A 24,128-nucleotide genomic window follows, 5' to 3' on the forward strand; every position below is an offset into this window, starting at 1 on the left:
TTGGGTTCTCAATCTGCAAATATGTTTTCAACTCTTTATCAATCAGTTGTGAGTTCTCAGCCTTCGTCAATAGATCCTTTATTACTTGTTGTATCATGTTAGTAGGGTCACTTGTTAGTCTCTCATATACTTCCTCTTCATTCAACTGGGATTGGATCTCTTCTTTATATTTGTCAGTGTCCAAAATGACAACAGCACCGCCTTTATCAGCAGACCTAATAGTCACTTCTTTATTCCGTGCCAGGGCATGAATGACTTTGCGTTCTTCCACATTCACATTGGTGGTAATATGTCTAAATTTCTTGGATTCAAAATCCCTCTGTAGCTTTAGAATTTCCTCATTCACCTTATTGATATACCTATCTAGCACTACATGACTAGGTGGTTGAAAGTGACTCTTATTCCTTAGGCCCCATTCTTTAAGGTTGATACTCTCTACCTGATCTCTCTGTGTGGTATCAAAAAGACGTCCTCCTGCAAAAAAGTTCTTAAGCTTAAGACTCCTAAAAAAACGTCCTAGTTCTAAATCTAACTCAAAGAAATCTGGAAAATTAGTAGGGCAAAATGATAACCCATAATTTAATATCTTATGTTCAGTTGATGATAGTTCATATTGAGAGATATTGACCACCAAGTCCACTGGTATTATTTTCTGTTCCTCAACTCCATTGAGCAATTTCCTCTCTGCTTCCCTCTGTTTCTGTTTTTGATATTTCTTTCCTCCCACACATCCAGGCAAGGAGGGAGGCAGGCAGGCATGCACGCCCGCCCCGAGGTAGTGACCAAAAATAACAATACAGGACTCAGGAGGACCTTTTGCGGCCCTAATTGAAATGAATTAACTTTAAATCCTTTAACGGGAATCCGTTATGGAGGGCAAGTCTGCCATTGTCACCGCGGGGAATGAAGGTTGGATTCCGGCCCGAAGTGGGAGCCTGCTGAGACCAGGCATCTGTGGTCAGATGGACCCTTGAGCCATCGGAAGACAAACCAAGTCGAAAGCATTTGCCAAGAATGTTTTACGGAGGGCAAGTTTTTTTGCCCTTTTTTTTTAATTTTTTTGAAAATGATAGATGGTTGTTTTTTTAAATTGTTTGAAAGTTTAGATGGTTGTATTTTTAAATTGTTTAAAAGTGTATCCATTCAAGTGCAAGTTATGCACTGACTGCCAGGTATAATGTGCAGTCACAGATGCAGTGAAAGGTATGCAGTGACTAGTGCAAACAGCCGTTTGTGTAGTGACGGCCATGCTGGACTGGTGCGCACCATGACGAGACGTGTGATGATTTGCTCAGCTGCCTGTGCAGGCAGCCAGCCTTTTGACCATTGTGTAGGTTTGCATGCTGCAGGACTCTGGAAAGAAGAGCTTCTGTCAGTTTTGCAGCTTGTGCTTGCAGAGGAATTTGCATACGTTGTCATGCAAATTGCCTGGCCACATTCATTGGAGGCGTGTACTATGTCTTTCCCACAATGCTTCGCTGTTCATAAGGATTTTGTCCTGTGTAACACTCCTGCCAGGAGTGTCAGCCATGCTCTTTGTTTGAAGTTCAGCTTAGAGTAATTCCTGAATCTGCGCTAGGCAGGTTTTCCCTAGTGCAGTTAGGATTGTATTATCTGTTTGTATGTTCTGTTGCCATTGTCCTGTCCCAATGGTGGTCGACCGGAAATGGTTCTGATCTCTGTTCTTGGAGTATAGCTGGTACAGCGGTTGCTACCAGCTATCTCTTCTGTTCTGTCTCCTGGGATCGCGCTAGCTACTTTTCGCTAGCGCTGGGGATCCTTCTGTTCTGCAACTCTGTCTCCTGGGATCGCGCTAGCTACTTTTCGCTAGCGCTGGGGATCCTTCTGTTCTGTCTTCTGGGATCGCGCTAGCCACTTTTCGCTAGCGCTGGGGATCCTTCTGTTCTGCTACTCTGTACCTGGATCGCGCTAGCCACTTTTCGCTAGTGCTGTGGATCCTATCTCTCGCTTGTCCCTGTTTTCGTGTGTCTGTCTTGGCGGTCATTGCTTCATTGTGATGCGCAAGCCCCTTCACTGCGGCAAGGTAATGATCACGAAGGGGGATGGGCACATGTACACGCACCAGAAAAATTAGTGTATCGGCTGCTGCTAGCAGCGGCCTTAAAAATTCAGGAATCCACCTAGAGTCCTGGACCCTGTTGGTAGTGGCGGAGAAGGCAGTCAAGTGGCCTGCAGGCAGAGATGCTGTGTGTGGGGACTGACTTAGTCTTCGGTCGTGCAGTAGCCCTCCGTGATCCATTCCTCATTCATTTTGATAAAGGTCAGGTACTGAAAACTGTCGTGACTTAGGCGACTTCTCTTCTCAGTAACTGTGCCTCCAGCTGCACTGAAGGTCCTTTTTGACAGGACGCTTGCGGCAGGGCAAGAGAGAAGTTGTATGGCAAATTGGGACAGCTCTGGCCACAGGTCAAGCCTGCGCAACCAGTAGTCCAAGGGTTCATCGTCGCTTTTCGCAGAGTCTACATCCACACTCAAGGCCAGGTAGTCGGCTACCTGCCGGTCCAGGCGTTGGTGGAGGGTGGATCCGGAAGGACTATGGCGAGGAGTTGGACTAAAGAACGTCCGCATGTCCGACATCACCCTGAGATCGCTGGAGCATCCTGTTCTTGCCTGCGTGGACTTGGGAGGAGGAGGGTTACTGCCAGTGGTACCTTGATTGCGTTGTGCAGCCACATCACCCTTAAATGCATTGTAAAGCATCATCGACAGCTTGTTCTGCAAGTGCTGCATCCTTTCCGCCTTTTGTTGAGTTGCTAAGAGGTCCGCCACTTTGTGCCTGTACCGAGGGTCTAGTAGCGTGGCCACCCAGTACAGGTCATTCGTCTTGAGTTTTTTGATATGGGGGTCCCTCAACAGGCTGGACAACATGAAAGAGGACATCTGCACAAAGCTGAATGCAGACGTACTCTCCATCTCCTCTTGCTCTTCCTCAGTGACGGGACGCAACTCCTCTTCCTCCCCCCAGCCACGAACAATACCACGGGAACGTGGAGCAGCAGAAGCCCCCTGTGATGGCTGCCGCGGTTGTTCTCCTTCCGCCGCCTCTTCCTCCTCCACAGAAACACCTTCCTCATCATCACCATCAACAGAGTCTGACTCCTCTCCTTCCCCACACGACTCCTCTTCTTCCTCTTCCTCCCCCCTCTGTGCTGCCGCCGGTGTTGTGGAAACATCGGGTTCGTGTGTAAATGGCTCCCACGACTCCTGCTGCCCTAACTCTTCTTGTTCACGCTCCTCCACAGCTGTATCCACCACTCTACGCACGGCACGCTCCAGGAAGTAGGCGTAGGGGATCAAGTCGCTGATGGTGCCCTCATCGCGACTCACCAGTTTGGTCACCTCATCAAATGGCTCCATGACCCTGCATGCATTTCGCATCAGTGGCCAGTTGTTGGGCCACAACATCCCCATCCTCCCAGATTGTGTCCTTGTACTGTAATGATACAGGTACTGGGTGACGGCTTTCTCTGGTCTAGCAGGCGAGAGAACATCAGCAGGGTGGAATTCCAGCGAGTCGGGCTATCGCAAATCAGACGTCTCCCCGGCAAGTTGTTTCTACGCTGAATGTCCGCAAAGCGTGCCATGGCCTTGTAAGAGCGCCTGAAATTCCCACACAACTTCCTGGCCTGCTTCAGGACGTCATCTAAGCCTGGGTACTTGGACACAAATCTTTGCACGACCAGATTAAGCACATGTGCCATGCAGGGTATGTGTGTCAGCTTTCCCAAATTCAACGCAGCAATGAGATTGTCACACACCACGTTGCCGATCTCAAGCTTGTGCGCATCAGCCATTGCTCCACCTGTTTGTTAAGAGCAGCCAGGAGAGCTGCTCCAGTGTGACTCTCCGCTTTCAGGCAAGACATGTCTAACACTGCATGACACCGTCGCACCTGGCATGGAGCATAGGCCCTGGGGTGCTGAGGCTGTGTAGCTGGAGAGGAGATGGCGGCACCAGCCAAGGAGGAGGAGGAGGATGACGACAGCGAAGCGGTGATAGCAGGTGTAGAGGAGGTTGCTGGAGGCCTGCCTGCAAGCCGTGGAGGTGTGACAAGTCGGTCCTCTGCGCAGCCACGTACTCCCTGCTTGCTGCCATCGGTCACCAGCTTGACCCAATGGGCTGTGTATGTAATGTAGTGGCCCTGCCCGTGCTTGGCAGACCAGGCATCCGTGGTCAGGTGGACCCTTGACCCAACGCTGTGTGCCAGAGATGACACCACTTGCCTCTCAACTGCACGGTACAGTTTGAGTATGACCTTTTGTGAAAAATAATTGCGGCCTGGTATCTTCCACTGCGGTGTACCAATGGCCACAAACTTACGGAAAGCCTCCAACTCCACCAGCTTGTATGGTAATAGCTGGCGAGCTAATAGTTCCGCCACGCCAGCTGTCAGACGCCGGGCAAGAGGGTGACTGGCAGACATTTGCTTCTTCCGCTCAAATACTTCCTTCACGGACAGCTGGGTACTGCTGTGGGCAGAGGAGAAGGAACCGCTCAAGGGAAGAGGCGATGTGGAGGAGGGTGGCTGTGAAGGTGCAAGGGAGAAAGTGGATGAAGACGATGCACCTGAAGGAGGAAGAGGAGAAGGAGGGTGGCTTATCTTTCGAGGGGTGCTGCTTTTCCTCAGGTGTTCTTGCCATAGCTGTTTGTGCCTTCTCTCCAGGTGCCTTCGTAAGGCACTTGTCCCTACGTGAGAGTTGGCCTTTCCACGGCTCAATTTTTGCTGGCAGAGACAACAGATGGCTTTGCTCCGATCTGAGACACACACACGTTAAAAAATTTCCAAACCGCTGAACCCCCCTGGGGTGATGGCGCTAGGGTGGCATCAGCAGCTGACGTTGAAGGGCATGTTGGCTGGCTGGCCGGCCATAGCTGGTGATACATGGCGCCGGACACTGCCCCCAGCTGTTTCTGAGGACGAGCTCCCTCTGCTTCTATCATCGAGTCATCTCCTCCTACTCCTCTTTGACTCCTCCTCTGAACTGTCCACCTGGTCATCTCCTCTACCGGGAACATATGTGGTATCTGTATAATCGTCATCATAATCCTCCTGGCCAGCTGCGCTTTCCTCAGACACCTCCTCAAGTGCACCAACTTCAGGTGGTCCACCATCATCCCCATCCACACACGTTACGTCCATACTATCGCCACCTAACTCAGACGTATGAGGTGGTGTACCTGCGCCTTCTTGTTGTTGTTGTAGTAGTAGTGGCTGGGAATCAGTGATTTCACCACCACCACCAAATAACTCCTGCGAAGTGTCAAATGCAGCGGATGTGGTGCTTGTTGTAGCGCTGGTGGCTGCGGGAGATGAGGTGTTCTGTGTTAAATACTCAATCACCTCCTCACGATTTTGGGAAGTGATGGCACGTGCCTTCTTCTGAGCACTGTATTTTGGGGCAGGTCCGCACGAAATCACAGCAACACCACCTCGCACAGCCACAGACCTGCCGGTGCATGGTGGCCTTCCTCTGGGTCTGCCTCTACCTCTTCCTCTACCTGGTTTGTCCATTTTGTCCATCTCGGGGGTATGCTAGCTATATGCAGTGAGGTGGGTTCTCACTCCACACAACAGGTAGTTAGATGCAGTGAGCTGGGTTCACTGAACAGTAAAGGTACTTAAGATGCAGTGAGGTGGGTTCTCACTCAACACAACAGGTAGTTAGATGCAGTGAGCTGGGTTCACTCAACACAACGCTAGGTATATGCAGTGATGAGGTGGGTTAAAGTGGATCCGAGACGAACTTTTACTCATTGCATAATTGTGTTCCTTCCCTTTTGTTTATAAGGCATTCCTCAAGCCAAATACTTTTTTGTTTTTGTTTTAATGCTCTAATTCCCTATAAACTAAATAAACCACTCCCACAGGTTTTCAGAGAGCCAAGGCACTTTCAGACAGTAGCAAGGGCTCATGGGAGCTGAGTCTGGGCAGGAGGAGGGGGAGGTGTGACTAGCCATTGATTTCAGAGGCAGAGGGGAGGAGGGATGAGGGAGGGGGATTAGTTTTCTTTGCTCAAGATACAGATAAGCCTGCCTCTGTGTAATGTTTACAAACAACATGTCTGCTGTCATTGTATCACAGGAAGAAATATTCTTATTGTATTAAAGCTGTTTGCAGCTAGATTTGCTGTGTAAACTATCTAAACTTTAGCTAAGATATATAGACAAGTTTCTTGTTATAGTTAGTTTTTCATCTCGGATCCGCTTTAAGTAAACACAACAGGTACTGGGTAGTTAGATGCAGTGAGCTGGGTTCACTCAACACAAAGCTAGGTATATGCAGTGATGAGGTGGGTTAAGTAAACACAACAGGTACTGGGTAGTTAGATGCAGTGAGCTGGGTTCACTGAACAGTAAAGGTACTTAAGATGCAGTGAGGTGGGTTCTCACTCAACACAACCGGTAGTTAGATGCAGTGAGGTGGCCAGGTGGGTTCTCACTCAACACAACAGGTAGTTAGATGCAGTGAGCTGGGTTCACTCAACACAACGCTAGGTATATGCAGTGATGAGGTGGGTTAAGTAAACATAACAGGTACTGGGTAGTTAGGTGCAGTGGTGATCAGTGAACTCGAATAGCCCACTCACTATTTGAGCTATTCGAGCAAACAGCGCTATTCGAGCTCGAATACCGAGCTCGAATAGCGTCATAGCCCAGATTGATGTCCTTAGAGCCAATCAGAGGGCTCCCAGGCCCTCTGACAGCAGCCAATCACAGAGGGGGACCCTGGCCAGCCCCTACCCTATAAATAGCGGCCGCCATGTTCCGTTTTTCCGTCCTTGCCTGACTTTGTACAGAGAGAGATCTGCTCCCTTGTGCTTTGGCTTAGCAAGAGCTCTATAGTGGTCAATTACCTAGCGTTTTTGCTCACATACACCACCCTATACACACCTATATTGTTGTTATTTAGATAGACATTGTATTTTAGTTAGTAGCTTGTGTGTTACATAGAGACAGGCAGCTGCTGCAGGCAAGCTTACACAGCTTTAGGCCTCAGGGCCTTGCCTGTGTGGGCAGCTGTCCTCCTGTCCTCTGTTACTTTATTTCTCATCTTATCTATACCAGTGTTTCTGCTGTCCTTTACTACTGAGTGATTGTATTTTGTAGTTATTATACTGTAACTGTACTAGGACACTGTTTAGCTCCTGCGTGTGTGCGTGCACAGTACACACTCTATTTCCTTACTACTGTTACTACTTACTACTAGGGACACTCAGTCACTGTTCATAGGCTAGCTCCTGCGTGTGTGTGTGCGTGCACTGTCTGTACAGTACACACACTCTATTTCCTTCTGATTACTACTGATTATTGTAATTTCTAGTTGTACTTACTGTTACTACTTACTGTACTAGGGACACTCAGTCACTGTTCATAGGCTAGCTCCTGCGTGTGTGTGTGCGTGCGTGCACTGTCTGTACAGTACACACACTCTATTTCCTTCCGATTACAACTGATTACAACTGATTATTGTTATTTCTAGTTGTACTTACTGTTACTACTTACTACTAGGGAGGGACACTCAGTCACTGTTCATAGGCTAGCTCCTGCGTGTGTGTGTGCGTGCACTGTCTGTACAGTACACACACTCTATTTCCTTCTACTTAATCTGATTACTACTGATTATTGTATTTTCTAGTTAGTGTACTAGGGGACACACTCACTGTTCACTGTTCACACTTACTGATTACAGATTATTGTATTTTGTATTAGTACTGTACTAGTAATCACTTAGCGATCTAATCACTTAGTGATTAGTGTCACCTCACCCACCAACCCACTCCATTAAAGTACCCCACTTTTTCACCCGCCCTTTTAAAAAACTTTTTTGTTTACGCCCAAAACATCTAAGATGTCTGGAAGTGGCAGCCAGCGCGGTTTGGGCAAGGGGAAGGGCAGCAAGGGAATCAAGAGGAGAGGGAGCAGCATTGTGGCAAGCCGCGGCCGTGCCACCATGCACAGTTACGCAGCAGCAGCAGCTGCGTCAGTGGCTAACATTCCGCCTATAGCCACTGGCCGTGGACGCCTTGGGCGCCGCCCAGCAGGAGCAACTCACGCTGCAGAGACACAGCAGCAGCAGCAGCGTGTAGTACCTGCTCCTATTTTCCTCCAGCCGGGTCGGAAACGTCCCATTGAGAAAAAGGATGCAGCCACTGTGGTGCAACTGATGACGGAGGATGAGCAGCCCGCCATCAGCTCTGCATCCGAGGCCTCCACCCTCACCACCACCACCACCCCTGTTCGCAGCAGCCGCCCAGCAGGGCCTGGGGAGGAGGCCAGTTCACTGTCACAAGTTGGCGACCTGTCACTCAGCAGTATTTTTACCCCAGGCACCATCAGGGTATTGTCTGCTGTTGTTGGTGATTTGGAGGAGGAGATGCTGATGGGCACTTTGGGGGATGAGGGATTGGAGAGCAAGACTGTGGCGACAGTCAAGCAGCCCATCCATGCATCAGGAGAGGAGTTTGGGGGGTCATCATCCCAGCAGGACATGTTTCAGGAGGGGGATGATGATGATGACGTGGTGACAGACAAAGACTGGGTGCCGCCACCACCAGCACCTGGGGATGTCATCATCAGCAGCTCTGAGGAGGAGGAGGAGGATGCGCTTGTGGGCCTTGCAAGGAGGCGCATCATTGCAAGCATTGGCAGCAGTAGGCAGGTCCCACAGCCTGCTGGTGTCTCAGGCTCAGCAGCAGCAGCAGCAGCATCTGCCAGTACCACCACCAGCCGCCCCCACGCCCCCCCCAACCACCACAGGGAGACAGGCAGCAGCGGCTCCAGGCTGTAGGGGGTTGTTCTTGTCACCAATCTGGCGATTTTTCACAATGCCCACAGTTTTCAGCAAGTACGCCACTTGCAACCACTGTCAGCGGAAGTTGAGCAGAGGTGCAGACCCCTTAAAGTTCAGCACCAGCTCGCTCATCAACCACCTTGCTGCTAAACATTTCCACCAGCATGAGGAGTTCCAGAGGCTGAAGGCATCTAGTGCTGGCAGTGGCACCACACCCATCACTGCACAGCCTTCAGCAGCAGCAGCAGCAACAGCAACAGCAGCCACCTGCCCTCCTGCTCCTCCAGCAGCACCAGCAGGAGTGCGGAAACGCACTGCTCCTCCCCCCTCTGCAACTCCTGCCGCCGACACTGAGGCCTGTTCTGGCAGCCAGTCCTCAGTGGCCTCCTCTGCTGTGTCCGCTGATTCCCGTGCTAGCAAAAGGCCACGCCAGAGCCTTTTGAGCGAGTCCTTCCAGGGGGTGGTTAGGGCTCTGCCTCCCAGCAGCCGTCGCGTGCGTCAGCTGAACGGCTTGCTGGCACGGGCCATGTGCTCCCAACTCCTGCCGTACATGCTCGTGCAGGAGAGTAGCGACATGCGTGCGCTGCTTGCTTGTGCAGCCCCAGACTGGCAGCTCCCCAGCAGACACTACTTTGCCCGCAAGGCCATTCCTGCACTGCACCGCTTTGTGATGGCCAATGTGGAGCGAGGGCTGGAGCACGCGGTTGGTGAAAGGGTCCACGTCACCATGGACTCCTGGAGCAGCCGCTTCGGGACAGGCCGCTACCTGTCCTTCACTGTCCACTGGGTCAGCTTGGTGGAAGGGGGTGAAGATGGGAGAGCAGCAGCGGGCACAGCAGCAGCAGCAGCAACACAGTGGGTGGTGCCACCCCGCAGGGTCAGGGGAACTGCAGCAGGTTCCTCCGATCCTCTGCCATCCTCCGGCACACCTGGCCAAACCCCCCGCCTCAGCAGCAGCGTGAAGCCACGCCACTGCCAAGCGCTGCTGCAGTTGGTCAGCCTTGGGAAGAACAAACTGACGGCAACCCATGTGTTGGCCAAACTCCAGGAGCAGGAGAGGATTTGGCTGACCCCCAGAGGCCCCAGAGTCGGAGAGGTGGTGGCCGACAATGGGGCCAATCTGGTTGCTGCAATTGACAGGGGAAACCTGACCCACATCCCCTGTCTTGCCCACGTGCTGAACCTGGTGGTGCAGAAGTTCTTGCGCACCTACCAGGGGATGGGCGAACTGCTGGAAATGGCAAGGAATGTTGTGCGTCACTTCCGGCGCTCGGCTGCAGCCTGTGCGAGCCTGGAAGACGTGCAAAAGGAGCTGGAGCTGCCACGCCATCGGCTGATCATTGACGTTCCAACTCACTGGAACTCCACCCTGGCGATGTTGGAGCGTCTGGTTGAACAGAAGCACGCTGTCAACCAGTACCTTGCCCTGGCCACTGTATCCGCCGCTCAGAAAAGGGACAAGACCAGCAACATCCCGTCCATCGACCCCGATGACGACTGGAGGCACATGCAGCAGGTGTGCTTAGTGCTGGCTCCCTTTCTACAGGCCACTAACATGGTGAGCAGGGACCATGCTATGGTCTGCGAGTGGGTGCCCCTGGTTTGTCTGCTGAACAGGGCCCTCGATGCTTTGCTGGAACAGGGAGCGGCAGCCTTGGACCAGCAGGAGCGGCATGCAGCTGCACAGTCCACCTCTGAGGGGGAGGAGGAGGAGGACTTGGTGGAGGTCCCTGACCTTGCTGCTGATGAGGGGGATCAGCACAGCGCAGCTGAGTTGGTGCGGGGGTGGAGAGAGGATGAGGCTGAGGAGGCAGAGGAGGAGGATGAGGACAGCACTGGCATCGATGTGCCAGCACACGTGGCCCGCCTCTTCCCAATGGCAGCGCACATGCTGACTTGCCTGCGCAAGGACCCCAGGGTGATCCAGATGAAGCAGAGGGAGGACATCTGGATCAGCATGATGTTGGACCCGCGCCTCAAGGGGAAGTTGAGCCAGTTCCTGCCGCCTGCAGGAGGAGAGCCAGCGCAACAAATAAGGAGCTTGCAGCAGGCCCTTGTTGAGCGCTTGGAGGAAGCCTTCCCTGAGCCTTCCACCCCCACTGTCCAGCCAGCACAGAGGCAGCAGCAGGTGCCTGCATCTAGCAGCAAGCGCCCCACAGACCTGCTGTCTCTCAGCAATGAGCTCTACAGGACTGTAGAGGCTCCGGCAGCAGTGACTAGAGAGGAGGTGCATGCAGCAGCATCCTCCTCCGGTCACAGCCAGCGCCTGACCCGCATGGTGGCTGACTACATGGGGTCCTACAGCGGGCTTGACAGCGATGCCCCTGTTGATCCCATGGAGTATTGGGTCAAGCGCCTGGAGATCTGGAGCGAGCTGGCGCAGTACGCCCTGGAAGTGCTGTCCTGTCCCCCTTCCAGCGTGCTGTCCGAGCGCTGCTTCAGTGCAGCTGGTGGCGTGGTCACCGAGAAACGCTCACGTCTGTCTCACAAGTCTGTGGACAGACTGACGTTTCTCAAGATGAACCAGGCGTGGGTGGAAGGCGAATTCCTGGCCCCTGTTGTCGGCGAGAGGGGGACATGAACTGGCTGCCGGAAGAACCATCGTTAATGTGCCTTACCACCCTTTACCACCTCCTGGCTCCTGCTCACTAAGCCAGCCTGGTTCACTTTGACTATTACGTTGCCTGCAGCCACACATTTTACATCTACAGTGGGCTGCTGTGTACTGCCCTTCTGCTGTCTGTCTGTGTTTCCCACTGCCAAGGGTACACAGATTTACCTTCTGCTGCCACTCTGCCACCAGCTATTACGTCAAACAATAGCTGTCCCTGCTGCCTGTATTTACCTTTAAAAAAAAAAAAAAAAAAAGGTTTAATTTTTCTGAGGTGCCCGGGTTGAAAGCTGTGTTGTCCCAGTTGTGTATTGGACACGATGTGGGCTGCACGACCGCTGTCTGGGACCTCCTGCTGTGTTTATTTATGCCCTGGTATCATCGCTAGGTACCAGGGCTATTATGTCACGCTGCCTGCCTGCTGCCACACTCACACTACTCCTCCATTCCTCCTGCTGCTGCTGCTGTCTGTCTGTGTTTCCCACTGCCAAGGGTACACAGATTTACCTTCTGCTGCCACTCTGCCACCAGCTATTACGTCAAACAATAGCTGCCCCTGCTGCCTGTATTTACCTTAAAAAAAAAAATTATTTTTAGAGGTGCCCGGGTTGAAAACTGTGTTGTCCCAGTTGTGTATTGGACACGATGTGGGCTGCACGACCGCTGTCTGGGACCTCCTGCTGTGTTTATGCCCTGGTATCACCGCTAGGTACCAGGTGTATTATGTCACGCTGCCTGCCTCATTGACTGCCTGCTGCCACACACTCATCCTCCTCCTCCTGCTGCTGAATTTACCTCCTGCTGTCTGTGTGTTTCCACTGCCAGGGAGCATATACAATGGCGCTTCCACCATGCGCCACCAGTTATGTGTTACGCTCAAAAATAGCTGCATTTCTTTAAAAAAACGATAAAAATATATATACTTTTTATTAATACTTTGTGATATTATTTTTAGAGGTGCCCGGGTTGAAAACTGTGTTGTCCCAGTTGTGTATTGGACACGATGTGGGCTGCACGACCGCTGTCTTGGACCTCCTGCTGTGTTTATTTACGCCCTGGTATCACCGCTAGGTACCAGGGCTATTATGTCACGCTGCCTGCCTGCTGCCACACTCACACTACTCCTCCATTCCTCCTGCTGCTGCTGCTGCTGTCTGTCTGTGTTTCCCACTGCCAGGGTACACAGATTTACCATCTGCTGCCACTCTGCCACCAGCTATTACGTCAAACAATAGCTATATCTGTGTAATTTGCTATAAAAACAAAACAAAAAAAAACATTAAAAAAAAAAAGGTTTAATTTTTCTGAGGTGCCCGGGTTGAAAACTGTGTTATCCCAGTTGTGTATTGGACACGATGTGGGCTGCACGACCGCTGTCTGGGACCTTCTGCTGTGTTTATATATGCCCTGGTATCACCGCTAGGTACCAGGGCTATTATGTCACGCTGCCTGCCTCATTGACTGCCTGCTGCCACACACTCATCCTCCTCCTCCTGCTGCTGAATTTACCTCCTGCTGTCTGTGTGTTTCCACTGCCAGGGAGCACATACAATGGCGCTTCCACCATGCGCCACCAGCTATTTGTTACGCTCAAAAATAGCTGCATTTCTTTAAAAAAACGATAAAAATATATATACTTTTTATTAATACTTTGTGATATTATTTTTAGAGGTGTCCGGGTTAAAAACTGTGTTGTCCCAGTTGTGTGTTGGACATGATGTGGGCTTCACGACCGCTGTCTGGAACCTCATGCTGTGTATTTACGGCCTGGTACCACCGCTAGGTACCACAGCCTATTATGTCTCGCTGCCTGCCTCATTGACTGCCTGCTGCCACACAATCATCCTCCTCCTCCTGCTGCTGCTGCTGAATTTACCTCCTGCTGTCTGTGTGTTTCCACTGCCAGGGAGCACATACAATGGCGCTTCCAACATGCGTGCGCCACCAGCTATTTATTACGCTCAAAAATAGCTGCATTTCTTTAAAAAAATAAAAGAGAAATAAGTGAAGAAGAAGAAGACGATATAGAAGAAGAAGAAGATATAGAAAAAGAAGAAGAAGAAGGAGAAGAAGAAGAAGATATAGAAAAAGAAGAAGAAGAAGGAGAAGAAGAAGAAGGAGAAGAAGAAGAAGATATAGAAAAAGAAGAAGACGAAATAGAAAAATAATAATAAGAAGAAGATATAGAAAAAGAAGATATAGAAAAAGATATAGAAGAAGAAGATGAAGAAGAAGAAGATGAAGAAGAAGAAGAAGATGAAAAAGATGAAGAAGAAGAAGAAGAAGATGAAGAAGAAGAAGATGAAGAAGAAGAAGAAGACGATATAGAAGAAGAAGAGGATATAGAAGAAGAAGAAGATATAGAAGAAGAAGAAGATATAGAAGAAGAAGATATAGAAGAAGAAGAAGATGAAGAAGAAGAAGAAGAAGAAGATATAGAAGAAGAAGAAGAAGAAGAAGAAGATATAGAAGAAGAAGATATAGAAGAAGAAGAAGAAGATATAGAAGATGAATAAGAAGAAGAAGAAGTATATACACTGTACTGAACAGAATTTTGGACACAACTTCTCTTTCCACCTTTTTTTTTTAAAGGAACATCCCCACATAATCACTTGCTGTTGTTACTTGGAAAAAAAGATGTTTCTTGCATCATTCACCCTCAAAACAAGTGTTGGAAGCTATTTAAGGCCAATTCGAATAGTCAGCTCGAATAATGAGCTCGAATAATGAGCTCGAATACCGACTCGAATAGTGAGCTCGAAGTCCGAGGTCGAATCGAATAGTAAAAAATATTCGACTCGAATATTCGACCGAATGCGAATAATTTACTATTCGAATTCGACCAAACTCGAATAATAAAAAGGGGTATCCGAGCACCACTGGTTAGATGCAGTGAGCTGGGTTCACTCAACACAAAGCTAGGTATATGCAGTGATGAGGTGGGTTAAGTAAACACAACAGGTACTGGGGTTTATGCAGTACTGGGTAGTACAATGTGCAGCTCCCTGTCACACACACAGGTAGTCACTGAATGTGCTGGGCTGCTGGCAGTGGCACACACAATATCAATTAGCAAGGCTGTGCATGCAACAAAAGTGTGAGTTTGACACATAGAAAAAAAAAATGTACAGGTTGAGCTCTGAAAAGAGCTGTTGCTGGGTGCTTTAAAGTCAATGGGTACCGGATTCAAAAAGAAAAAGTCAGATACTCACCTAAGGAGAGGGAAGGCTCGGTCCCTCTCCTCTCCCGGTGCCCTCGGTGCTGCGCTGGCTCTCCCGTTCGCGTCCGCCGCCGCAGGGACTTCGGAGGTCTTCGGGAGCACTCGGGCTTCCGAAGACGGGCCGCTTCATACTATGTACGCGCGAGTGCGTCATAGAGGGCGCTCGCGCATGCGTAGTATGGAGCGGCCGCGTCATCGGGAGCCCGAGTGCTCCCGAAGGCTTCTGAAAGCTCCTGAAGGCATGTGGAAGTGGCAGTATTTGACCGAACTGGTCGAATACAGCCATGGGGGATCCTGCGCGGGACCGGGCACCGGGAGAGGAGGGGGAAGGCTCATTAGGACCGAGCCTTCCCTCTCCTTAGGTGAGTATCTGACTTTTTCTTTTTAAATCTGGTAAACATTCACTGCCCTTTTCCACTAGTGCGATTGTGATTGCTGAATCGCAAAATCGCAAATCGCTAGTGATTTTTAAATCGCTAGAGTTGTTACTTTATCATAGAAATCACGAGAATTATTTTCCACTACAGTGATTCGATTTGGAAATCGCTAATCGCAAATCGCAATCGCTTGCTGGAGCGATTTTTACAATGATAATGCAATGCAAATGAAAATCACAAATCGCAATCGCATAAAAGAATTAATGAAAAATCGCAATCGCAATCGCTGGCGTTTGTGATTTGTGATTGCGATTGCTAGTGGAAAAGGGCCCTAAAAGCAATAATAATCAGTCAGGAGCAAGCAAAGCAGCCTAGAACCGAACTAATCTGTCCCTAGGAGAAAAAGTCTGCAGCAGCTGTCCCTTTCCTCTCTCTAGCAGGCACACGAGTGAGGCTAATGGCCGCCGGACCCTGCCTTATATAAGGGGGTTGGGGCTCCAGGGCTTAGTGTAGCCTGAATGGCTACAATGTGCCTGCTGACTGTGATGCAGAGGGTCAAAGTTGACCCTCATAGTGCATTATGGGGCGAACCGAACTTCCGCAAAAGTTCGCCTGGTGCAGGCGAACGCGAACCCCCTAAGTTCGCCTGGAACCGTTCGCCGGCGAACCGTTCACTACATCTCTAGTGCCCAGGATGGTTATGGGAGTTATATCATTTAATTTATGGTGCTTTGAAGGACATTTTAATACCAGGCTTGGGGGGCCAGGGATAAGCTACGACAAAAGTATTAAACCTCTCAGGAACTAAACATAATATGGTAGCCACGTCTGATGTCATAGGAATTGTCATATTCTGAAGAATATGAATCTGTCAGCCGCACAAATATGGCATTACCTGTTTTTTAAAACCAGGATGCAAACAAGGAGGAGCAGTCCTCCCTTGTGTACCATCACCTGATCCAGCTAGCCAGGGGACCATGTGGCTGGCGGCCATTTGCCTAAACTGAAACAAAGGACATTTTCCATGTACTTAGATTTCCCAGAAAGGACAGATTTTCACCTGGCTCAAGTATCCGTTTATTTCTTCCCTTTTTATTTTCATACTGCGCTATTATTGTCTCTATAATTGTTGATTTTAATGATTTTCTGTATAAATTATTTATATTGCATTTATAATAAAACGACTAAAAAGTCATTTATTTGTTCAGCTACCCCTGCTATTCAGCCGCACAAACAGAACGCTAGCTTCTGAAGAGTCGCTACTACTGTTGATAGCTAGATAAAATAGAGTGTGTTTAACCGTTTTGTTTGCAGGTATTAGTATCAGTGTAGAGGTCTCCTACCCTTCTGTAGGAGTGGTGGCAGTTATACCCTGAAATAGTGTGTAATTTGTATTACTGTAACTCACAAACTCCCTTTTAGTAGGTCTGCTGCCAAAATCCCAGCGATTTCTGCGTACCTATTGCGACAATAGATTGCATGGTCTGTGTGCTGAAACCGATTGGAATCCATTGTGTGGTCCGGCCACCAGGGGGCATGTGACAAATATGCATTCTTTTTTTAATTTGGAACATGTTACACCTGTGTCAACACATTTTTGTTCTCTCCTCCTTGGTGGTCCATTGTGGACTACCTCCTTGGTGGACTACTGTTGGGTGGTAATATGAACATTATCTAACTGTAAAGTCCTCAGATCTCTTTGAAGGGATACAATCAGTAAAGGATCCTAGGTAATTAAGAGTTGAATTTCCATGAATACACCCATCCTTTAATCACAGAGCCATATTGCAGTTCAATATTTTTTTTTTATTTATGCTGCAATTACTAGTCAACAATACAGCACAGATACAACAACAAACATGCTGGATTGAACATGGTTTATGTTTCTCTCTTCTCAGATCATATTATGAGAACTGTGTAAATATTGGCAATGTGATTTACAGTATAGTGATTAGTGGCAGATAATATTTCACCAGTAAAGGATTAGCATTGTTTGGGTATAATATTACTCGGGAAAGGCTAAGCATTTCTGGCACGTTGAAGAGAAAAGAACCATTGTGCAATATGCATAATATATACACACTTTACAAAAATGAATCAATTGCATATATAAGCAGGGATCTTTATGAAAATTACCTATTCCAAAACATTCAAAGGCCTCAGAGATGACTGACTCTTCGCAAACAGGACATACGGACAGGAACATGCTGCTAGACATGATACATTCAACCAGCAAAACATCATCTGAAGACCTCCTGTTTACATACAAAGGGGTCCTGTACCCTACAGTACTTTGCAATGAGGAGACCTTTAAATCACTGGAAAACTTTGAAGCTAGGGAGGATGATTTATTAGTTGTCACCTATCCGAAATGTGGTGAGTAGCATAAACACAGCATAATGTTAACTGTAATGTCCATTTCTAGCTAATAAAGGGTCCTGTATGTGTAGTAGTGTACTTGTACCATACACCAGTTTATCTGAATGCAAACGCTGGTAAAGCAATAATATGCATATATCCATCTATTAAATGGGTTGGTCATGTAATTACTATGTCTATCAACAGGGTTGCCTTCAGGGCATCACAAGGGGGACTTCTGTCTGGGCCCGAGTTAATCTGGGGCCCGGCAAACAGTGCCACACATGGGCTGTCCATTAATGTGATGAGAGATGCTAGGAGGCTCATACAGTTACTTTAGTCAGTTAGTGATTAAAGTAAACCTGAAATGAATAGGCAGAAAGAAATTTTACTTATCTGGGATTCCTTCCAACCCCCTGTAGTCAATCAGCTCCTTCAGTACCCTTCTGGTCCAATCCGTTGTGCTCCTGTGAAGTCCACACAATCCAGCTAGGTTGTGGCACACTGCACATGTGCTGTTTCGGGCCACGTGCCTTCTCCATCGTGCTCCCATAGCTGGGAGCATTCTGTGCAAGTGCAGTTACCGTCTTAATGAACTGAGCATACGCAGGATGCTCCTAGCCATGGGAGCACGTGAACAGTGGACACATGGATGTTAATGTAATCAGGCCTTCAAAGATTGTGATTTGCCATGTTGGGGCAGAGGGGAATGAGGGGGGTCCAGCAACTTTGCCCAGTATAGGGCCCAAAAATTTCAGATGGTGGGCCTGTCTACCAATTCTGTACTATGTACCAATGTCTACATTTTTTGTATACCATTGGCAATATTACTGTACTATGTACCTCATATTTGTCACTTGCTCTGTACTGTACAGTGCCAAAGAATATGTTGGTACTTTATAAATCAATAATAATAATTAAAAAGGTCCAAACTTGTAGAAAATCCCTTTCTACATTTTTGACAATCCATTGATTACAGTAGTTTTTTTAATTTAAATTTTTTAAAATAAATCCGCGTAGCAAGCCTCGTTATGGCGCACTTCCTCCTTCCTGCTTGAAGGAGGAAGGGCGCCTTAGCGAGGCTTGCAACACGACTAATAGGACGCTTGCAGTCTCGTTGACACGCAGGGCGGACGGTAGCATTTATGGGTAATTAATTCCGTCGCATCCAGCCCCGCACCTGCAGCAATTAACCCTTATTTGAATCACGAGTAATCAGTCGTGATTGCTTGTGATTAACCTCGGTGAGCATCCTTGTCTGAGGTCCCTTGGAGTCCTCTGGGTTCCCTCCATTGTGTTGCTGTTACGCCAACTATAGTCAGCGTCTGGCTGAGCCGCAGAATACAGTGCATGATGTGCTGTCCCGCCTTTGCACTTCCTTGATTGCTCTCCCATATGTGCCGTCACAAGACTTTACAACTGCGCAGAATGCTTCCGGTTGGGACAATGCATGCGTTATATTTGCGACCCAGTTGGGGTGACAGCAGCACAATGGAGGGGACCCAGAGGACTCAGAGGGCTGACATTACCATCCGAAATGGTGCAGGAGGCTGTAATTCCCATAGCCGTGCATGGCATGGCTGACGGGATTCGTCTCAGTATCCGCACACCAGGAAGTGATGCCGTGCGTCAAGCAGACATGTGCGTCACAAGTGGAAACGGGTCCTAAAGGATACATGAGGCAAACCAAAGAAAGAAAAGTATTATTAATCTGGGGCTTCTTCTAGCCCCTAGAAGTCTATCTGGTCTCATGACAAAGTTCCCATTCTCCTGGCCGCTGCTGTCCCCTCAATAAGATCGCGGTCATGGTGTTCTGCGCATGTTCGGGCGCTCCGCACACCTCTCATGATTGCGCTACCGCAGTTCAAATCTAACTGTGCAAGTGCAGAGCGCTCCTGTCCTTCCCATGAGAGCAAGATCATGAGAGGCACGCCGTGTGCCCGAGCATTCACATAAGATCACAACCCAGCTGGGGGTCGCGATATTACGGAGGGGATAGCGGCGGACTGGAGAACAGCGGAACTTCGGGTGGGACCTAATAGACTTTTAGGGTCTGGAAGAAGCCCCAGGTTAGTTAAACTTTTGTTTGTTAGGGTTGCCTTTAAAGTGAATGGGAACCGCATTTCAAAAAATGAGGATAGATGCTTATCCGAGGAGAGGGAAGGCTCTGGGTCCTATAGAGCCTTCCCGCTCCTCTCCTGGTCCCCTCATTCCAGTGCTGGCTCGCCCGGTAGCAGTATTTGACTAATTTAGTCAAATACTGCTTTACCCGGCCGAAGGAGACTTCAGAAGTCTTCAGTGAGCCCGAGTGCTCCTGAAGAAGGGCGGCCCTGTACTGCACCTGTGCAAGCACGCTCTCTTGCACGCTCACGCCTGTGCAGTATGGAGCTGCACGGCTTCGGGAGGACAAGGCTCCTGAAGACTTCCAAATACCCTTTCGGTGGGGGATTGAAACGGGGGTGAGTCGGCACAGGATAGAGGGCACGAGAGAGAGGAGACGGAAGGCTCTATACGACCCAGAGCCTTCCCTCTTCTTAGGTGTGTATTTGCTTCATTTTTTTTTAAAAATGCGGTTCCCATTCACTTTAAATAAAAGTGAAGAAACACAAACCTAAATAATTTGCTATACATGGTGGTGAGCAGCATAACCATACAAGGGAAAGTGCTTTCCCCCAAGCAACCTAGCTATCCTCTTATATTTCCCCATTGTATACAATTAGTTTTCTTTATATAATAAAATAAGTGCAGTTATTAGCTAGTACTCGTAGCTAATAGAGTGGTTGTTAGCCTTAGCCATATTATAACATGTTCTGCAATTTGTAAATCCTGTAGATTAGGTGTGGTTATTTACAAACAGCATGGGAAAAAGGCTGAAATGTGATATATCTGGGAATTAGTAGATTTAGTAATAATCTTTAAGCTATTAACAAGCAATAAAATACAGGTTTAGGTTACAGTTTTGATGTGCATTGAAATGTAAGTAATGTATGAATTACCATAGTTTTTCACTTTACATAGTGCTTAACTATGAGTACTGGATAGACCTGGATAGTACCTGAATGTTATGAAAGAGATAACGACTCACGGTTCTTTTTGTGTGCCAAAATCTAAGTTATAAGGGTCAAAATTCAAACAACAGACAATAGGCATCTAATATACCGTTCTCTCCCTGTAACCAGCACGCTAAAAAAAAATGAATCAGTATTTCTAATTCTATCATGGCTAGAGTATCAAGTAATAATATTATCAAAGAGAAATCTCACTAGATATTTTATGATTGATATTGACACACGCAATGCAATTACCCGTTAGATCGACGGGTTGAATTGATAATTTCCAAAAGGTCCAATCTGATTTTGGATTGTTTTTCTAATCAATTTTCTGATTGCTTCTATAAAAAGTCGCTTTGACCCTGATGGTAAATTGCATGCTGTGTACCAGGCATTATTGACTCGTGTATGTGTGTGTACCGTATTTTTTGTACTATAAGAAGCTCCTGACCATAAGGTGCACCTAGGTTTAGAGGACAAAAACCAGGGGGGGAAAAAACACCCACCTTTTTTTTATCGCCTGGCTTTTATTTTTTTATTTTCACTGTAATGCTCCTGATGCAGACTCATTCCATTCTTATTGCCCTGTTTAGCTATTCTTAAAATCCAGAATTATATAAATATAGCCCTGTTCTGTAAGAAATGTCGGTCTCTCAATAGCAGAATACGTTTGTAGCTAACAGGTGTCTTTTAGTTAAATTCTGGAAGAGCCACTTACCTTCAACCTCTGCTTTAATAAAAGGATCTGGTGGATATGCCATGTGGAAACTCTTTTTATACAAGTTGAAAACTTGGCTTTGCATGTTCACCAGATCTGTAGTCATTGGATTATGTGGTTTCCCCTAGGCCAGACTTCCCATTCATAGCAGTTATTGCTGCAGTTGCTGATTTTGTATAGCACCCTGTTACTCAATGGAGTTGTAGGGTGCTATTGCATGTACTTTGTTTAATGTGTAGGGATGGTCAACGAGGTGCAAATCATTTCAAATTCATGCAGCATTATGCACACTTTGCATGCAAATTTATCCACCTTGAAAATCAACCAATCAAATCCTGCTGAGGTGAAATTTGATTGGTCCATTTTTAAAGAGAGTCTGAAGCAAGAATAAATCTCGCATCAGACCTCATAGATAGCAGTGGCTGGATAGTGTAATGGTTAAGGGCTCTGCCTCTGACACAGGAGACCTGGGTTCAAATCTCGGCTCTGCCTGTTCAGTAAGCCAGCACCTATTCAGCAGGAGACCTTAGGCAAGTCTCCCTAACACTGCTACTGCCTATAGAGCGCGTCCTAGTGGCTGCAGCTCTGGCGCTTTGAGTCCACCAGGAGAAAAGCTCTATATAAGTGTTTGTCTTTGTCTTTAAAATGCCGCTATCACGTGGCTTAACGGGGGTCCCTTCACCCCCAAATCCCCTCCGTACAGTGGGGGAGCGCTTCCGCATTGGGGCAACGCGCGTCTGTCAGACGCGTATCTCCGCCTCTCCCCCGCCCCTCTCAGTCTTCCTTCACTGAGAGGGGCGGGGGAGAGGCGGCGATGCGCGTCTGATAGACGCGACTAGAGGCAGGGCTGCAGCCGTTAGCCCTGCCTCCAGGAAGAGATTTTTCACGACCAACTTTGCGACCAAGTCTTGCGGGGGTGGGTTTGGGGGTGAAGGGACTACCGTTTAGCCGCAAGATAGTGGCGTTTTAGCAGGGGCACACATGCCCCTGCTAACTATGAGCTCTGAAGCGAGATGTATTCTTGCTTCAGAGTCTCTTTAAGCTGCATACATTTACATACACAATTTGCATAATCCTGCATCAACTTAAAAGTATTTGCATCTCATTGGCTATCCCTAATAATATATAATATATACTCACTATATTGTTCACTTGTCTTGCTTATTATGTTTACATCTTTGAGTGTTGTATGTTGTGATGTTGTTTACAGCTATAAAAATGTAATAATAAATAAAAAAAATGTATATCTTATGAAGTTGTGTTTGTCTATAGTTAATATTTAGTAGCACATTTACCATAACAATTAATATATATGTTTTCTATGTTATTGCTTACTGTATGCATCATAATTGAGCTTTCTTTTATTGTAATAATAAAGGCATGTTCATGTTCCAAAACCTGTGCAGGAGTAGAAATACTGTATGATGTTGCACAAATAAATGGCAGATTACTATTCAATATTTTGACATGGCTATTTTTAATTTTTAGGTACCAACTGGATAATCCAGATTCTGTATGATATAGTGGGTGTAATTAGCAATAAAGAATTACTATTAGACAATACGATGATTGAATTTGGAAATCCAGAAATGCTGGAGGTCAGTATAATTGGACATGTGAAAGCTGCATTTATTAGTACTAAAGTATACACTCCCCTAAAGTATTATTAGGAACACCTGTTCAATTACTCATTAATGCAATTATCTAATCAACCAATCACATGGCAGTTGCTTCAATGCATTTAGGGGTGTGGTCCTGGTCAAGACAATCTCCTGAACTCCAAACTGAATGTCAGAATGGGAAAGAAAGGTAATTTAAGCAATTTTGAGCGTGGCATGATTGTTAGTGCCAGATGGGACTGTCTGAGTATTTCACAATCTGCTCAGTTACTGGGATTTTAACGCACAACCATTTCGAGGGTTTACAAAGAATAGTGTGAAAAGGGAACAACATCCGGTATGCGGCAGTCCTGTGGGCAAAAATACCTTGCTGATGCGAGAGGTCAGATAAGAATGGGCCGACTGATTCAAGCTAATAGAAGAGCAACGTTGACTGAAATAACCACTCGTTACAACCGAGGTATGCAGCAAAGCATTTGTGAAGCCACAACATGCACAACCTTGAGGTGGATGGGCTACAACAGCAGAAGACCCCACAGGGTACCACTCATCTCTACTACAAATAGGAAAAAGAGGCTATAATTTGCACGAGCTCACCAAAATTGGGCAGTTGAAGACTAGAAAAATGTTGCCTGGCCTGATGAGTCTCGATAGAGTCAGAATTTGGCGTAAACAGAATGAGAGCATGGATCCATCATGCCTTGTTACCATTGTGCAGGCTGGTGGTGGTGGTGTAATGGTGTGGGGGATGTTTTCTTGGCACACTTTAGGTCCCTTAGTGCCAATTGGGCATCGTTTAAATGCCACAGGCTACCTGAGCATTGTTTCTGACCATGTCCATCCCTTCATGACCACCATGTACCCATCCTCTGATGGCTACTTCCAGCAGGATAATGCAGCATGTCACAAAGCTCAAATTATTTCAAATTGGTTTCTTGAACATGACAATGAGTTCATTGTACTAAAATGGCCCCGACAGTCACCACTTTGTGCCCTGGATGTGCATCCCACAAATCTCCATCAACTGCAAGATGCTATCCTATCAATATGGGCCAACATTTCTGAAGAATGTTTTCAGTACCTTGTTGAATCAATGCCACATAGAATTAAGGCAGTTCTGAAGGCGAAAGTGTTCCTAATAATCCTTTAGGTGAGTGTAATATGATTACATTAAAAATGTATCTAAGGTTACTGGGAGATGTGAAAAAAAGTACCAGTATATTTTGATAACTGATTTGCTTCTAAATAATGAAAAATAGATTTTTTTCTTACCTTGTACTTATGTTTACATGTGCCTAAAATGTCTTACAATGGGGTTCTGATCAATAATGCTATGGCAATATGGTAAAAGGAAGCAGAACAC

The 24,128-nt window shown here is 47.5% G+C and overlaps 1 protein-coding gene across 1 annotated transcript in view; it reads left to right on the forward strand.

The window, feature by feature from the left end:
• Nucleotides 1-17,185: 17,185 nt before the first annotated feature.
• Nucleotides 17,186-24,128, forward strand: part of LOC137504048 (sulfotransferase 6B1-like) — a 42,239-nt gene continuing 35,296 nt past the window's right edge. The window contains exons 1-2 of the mRNA XM_068231971.1: nucleotides 17,186-17,396; nucleotides 22,635-22,744. Coding sequence (XP_068088072.1) covers nucleotides 17,186-17,396; nucleotides 22,635-22,744 — 321 coding nt within the window. The remainder of the gene's footprint in view (nucleotides 17,397-22,634; nucleotides 22,745-24,128) is intronic.

This window comes from Hyperolius riggenbachi, chromosome 4, assembly GCF_040937935.1.
Source record: "Hyperolius riggenbachi isolate aHypRig1 chromosome 4, aHypRig1.pri, whole genome shotgun sequence".
NCBI classification, from domain to species: Eukaryota; Metazoa; Chordata; class Amphibia; order Anura; family Hyperoliidae; genus Hyperolius; species Hyperolius riggenbachi.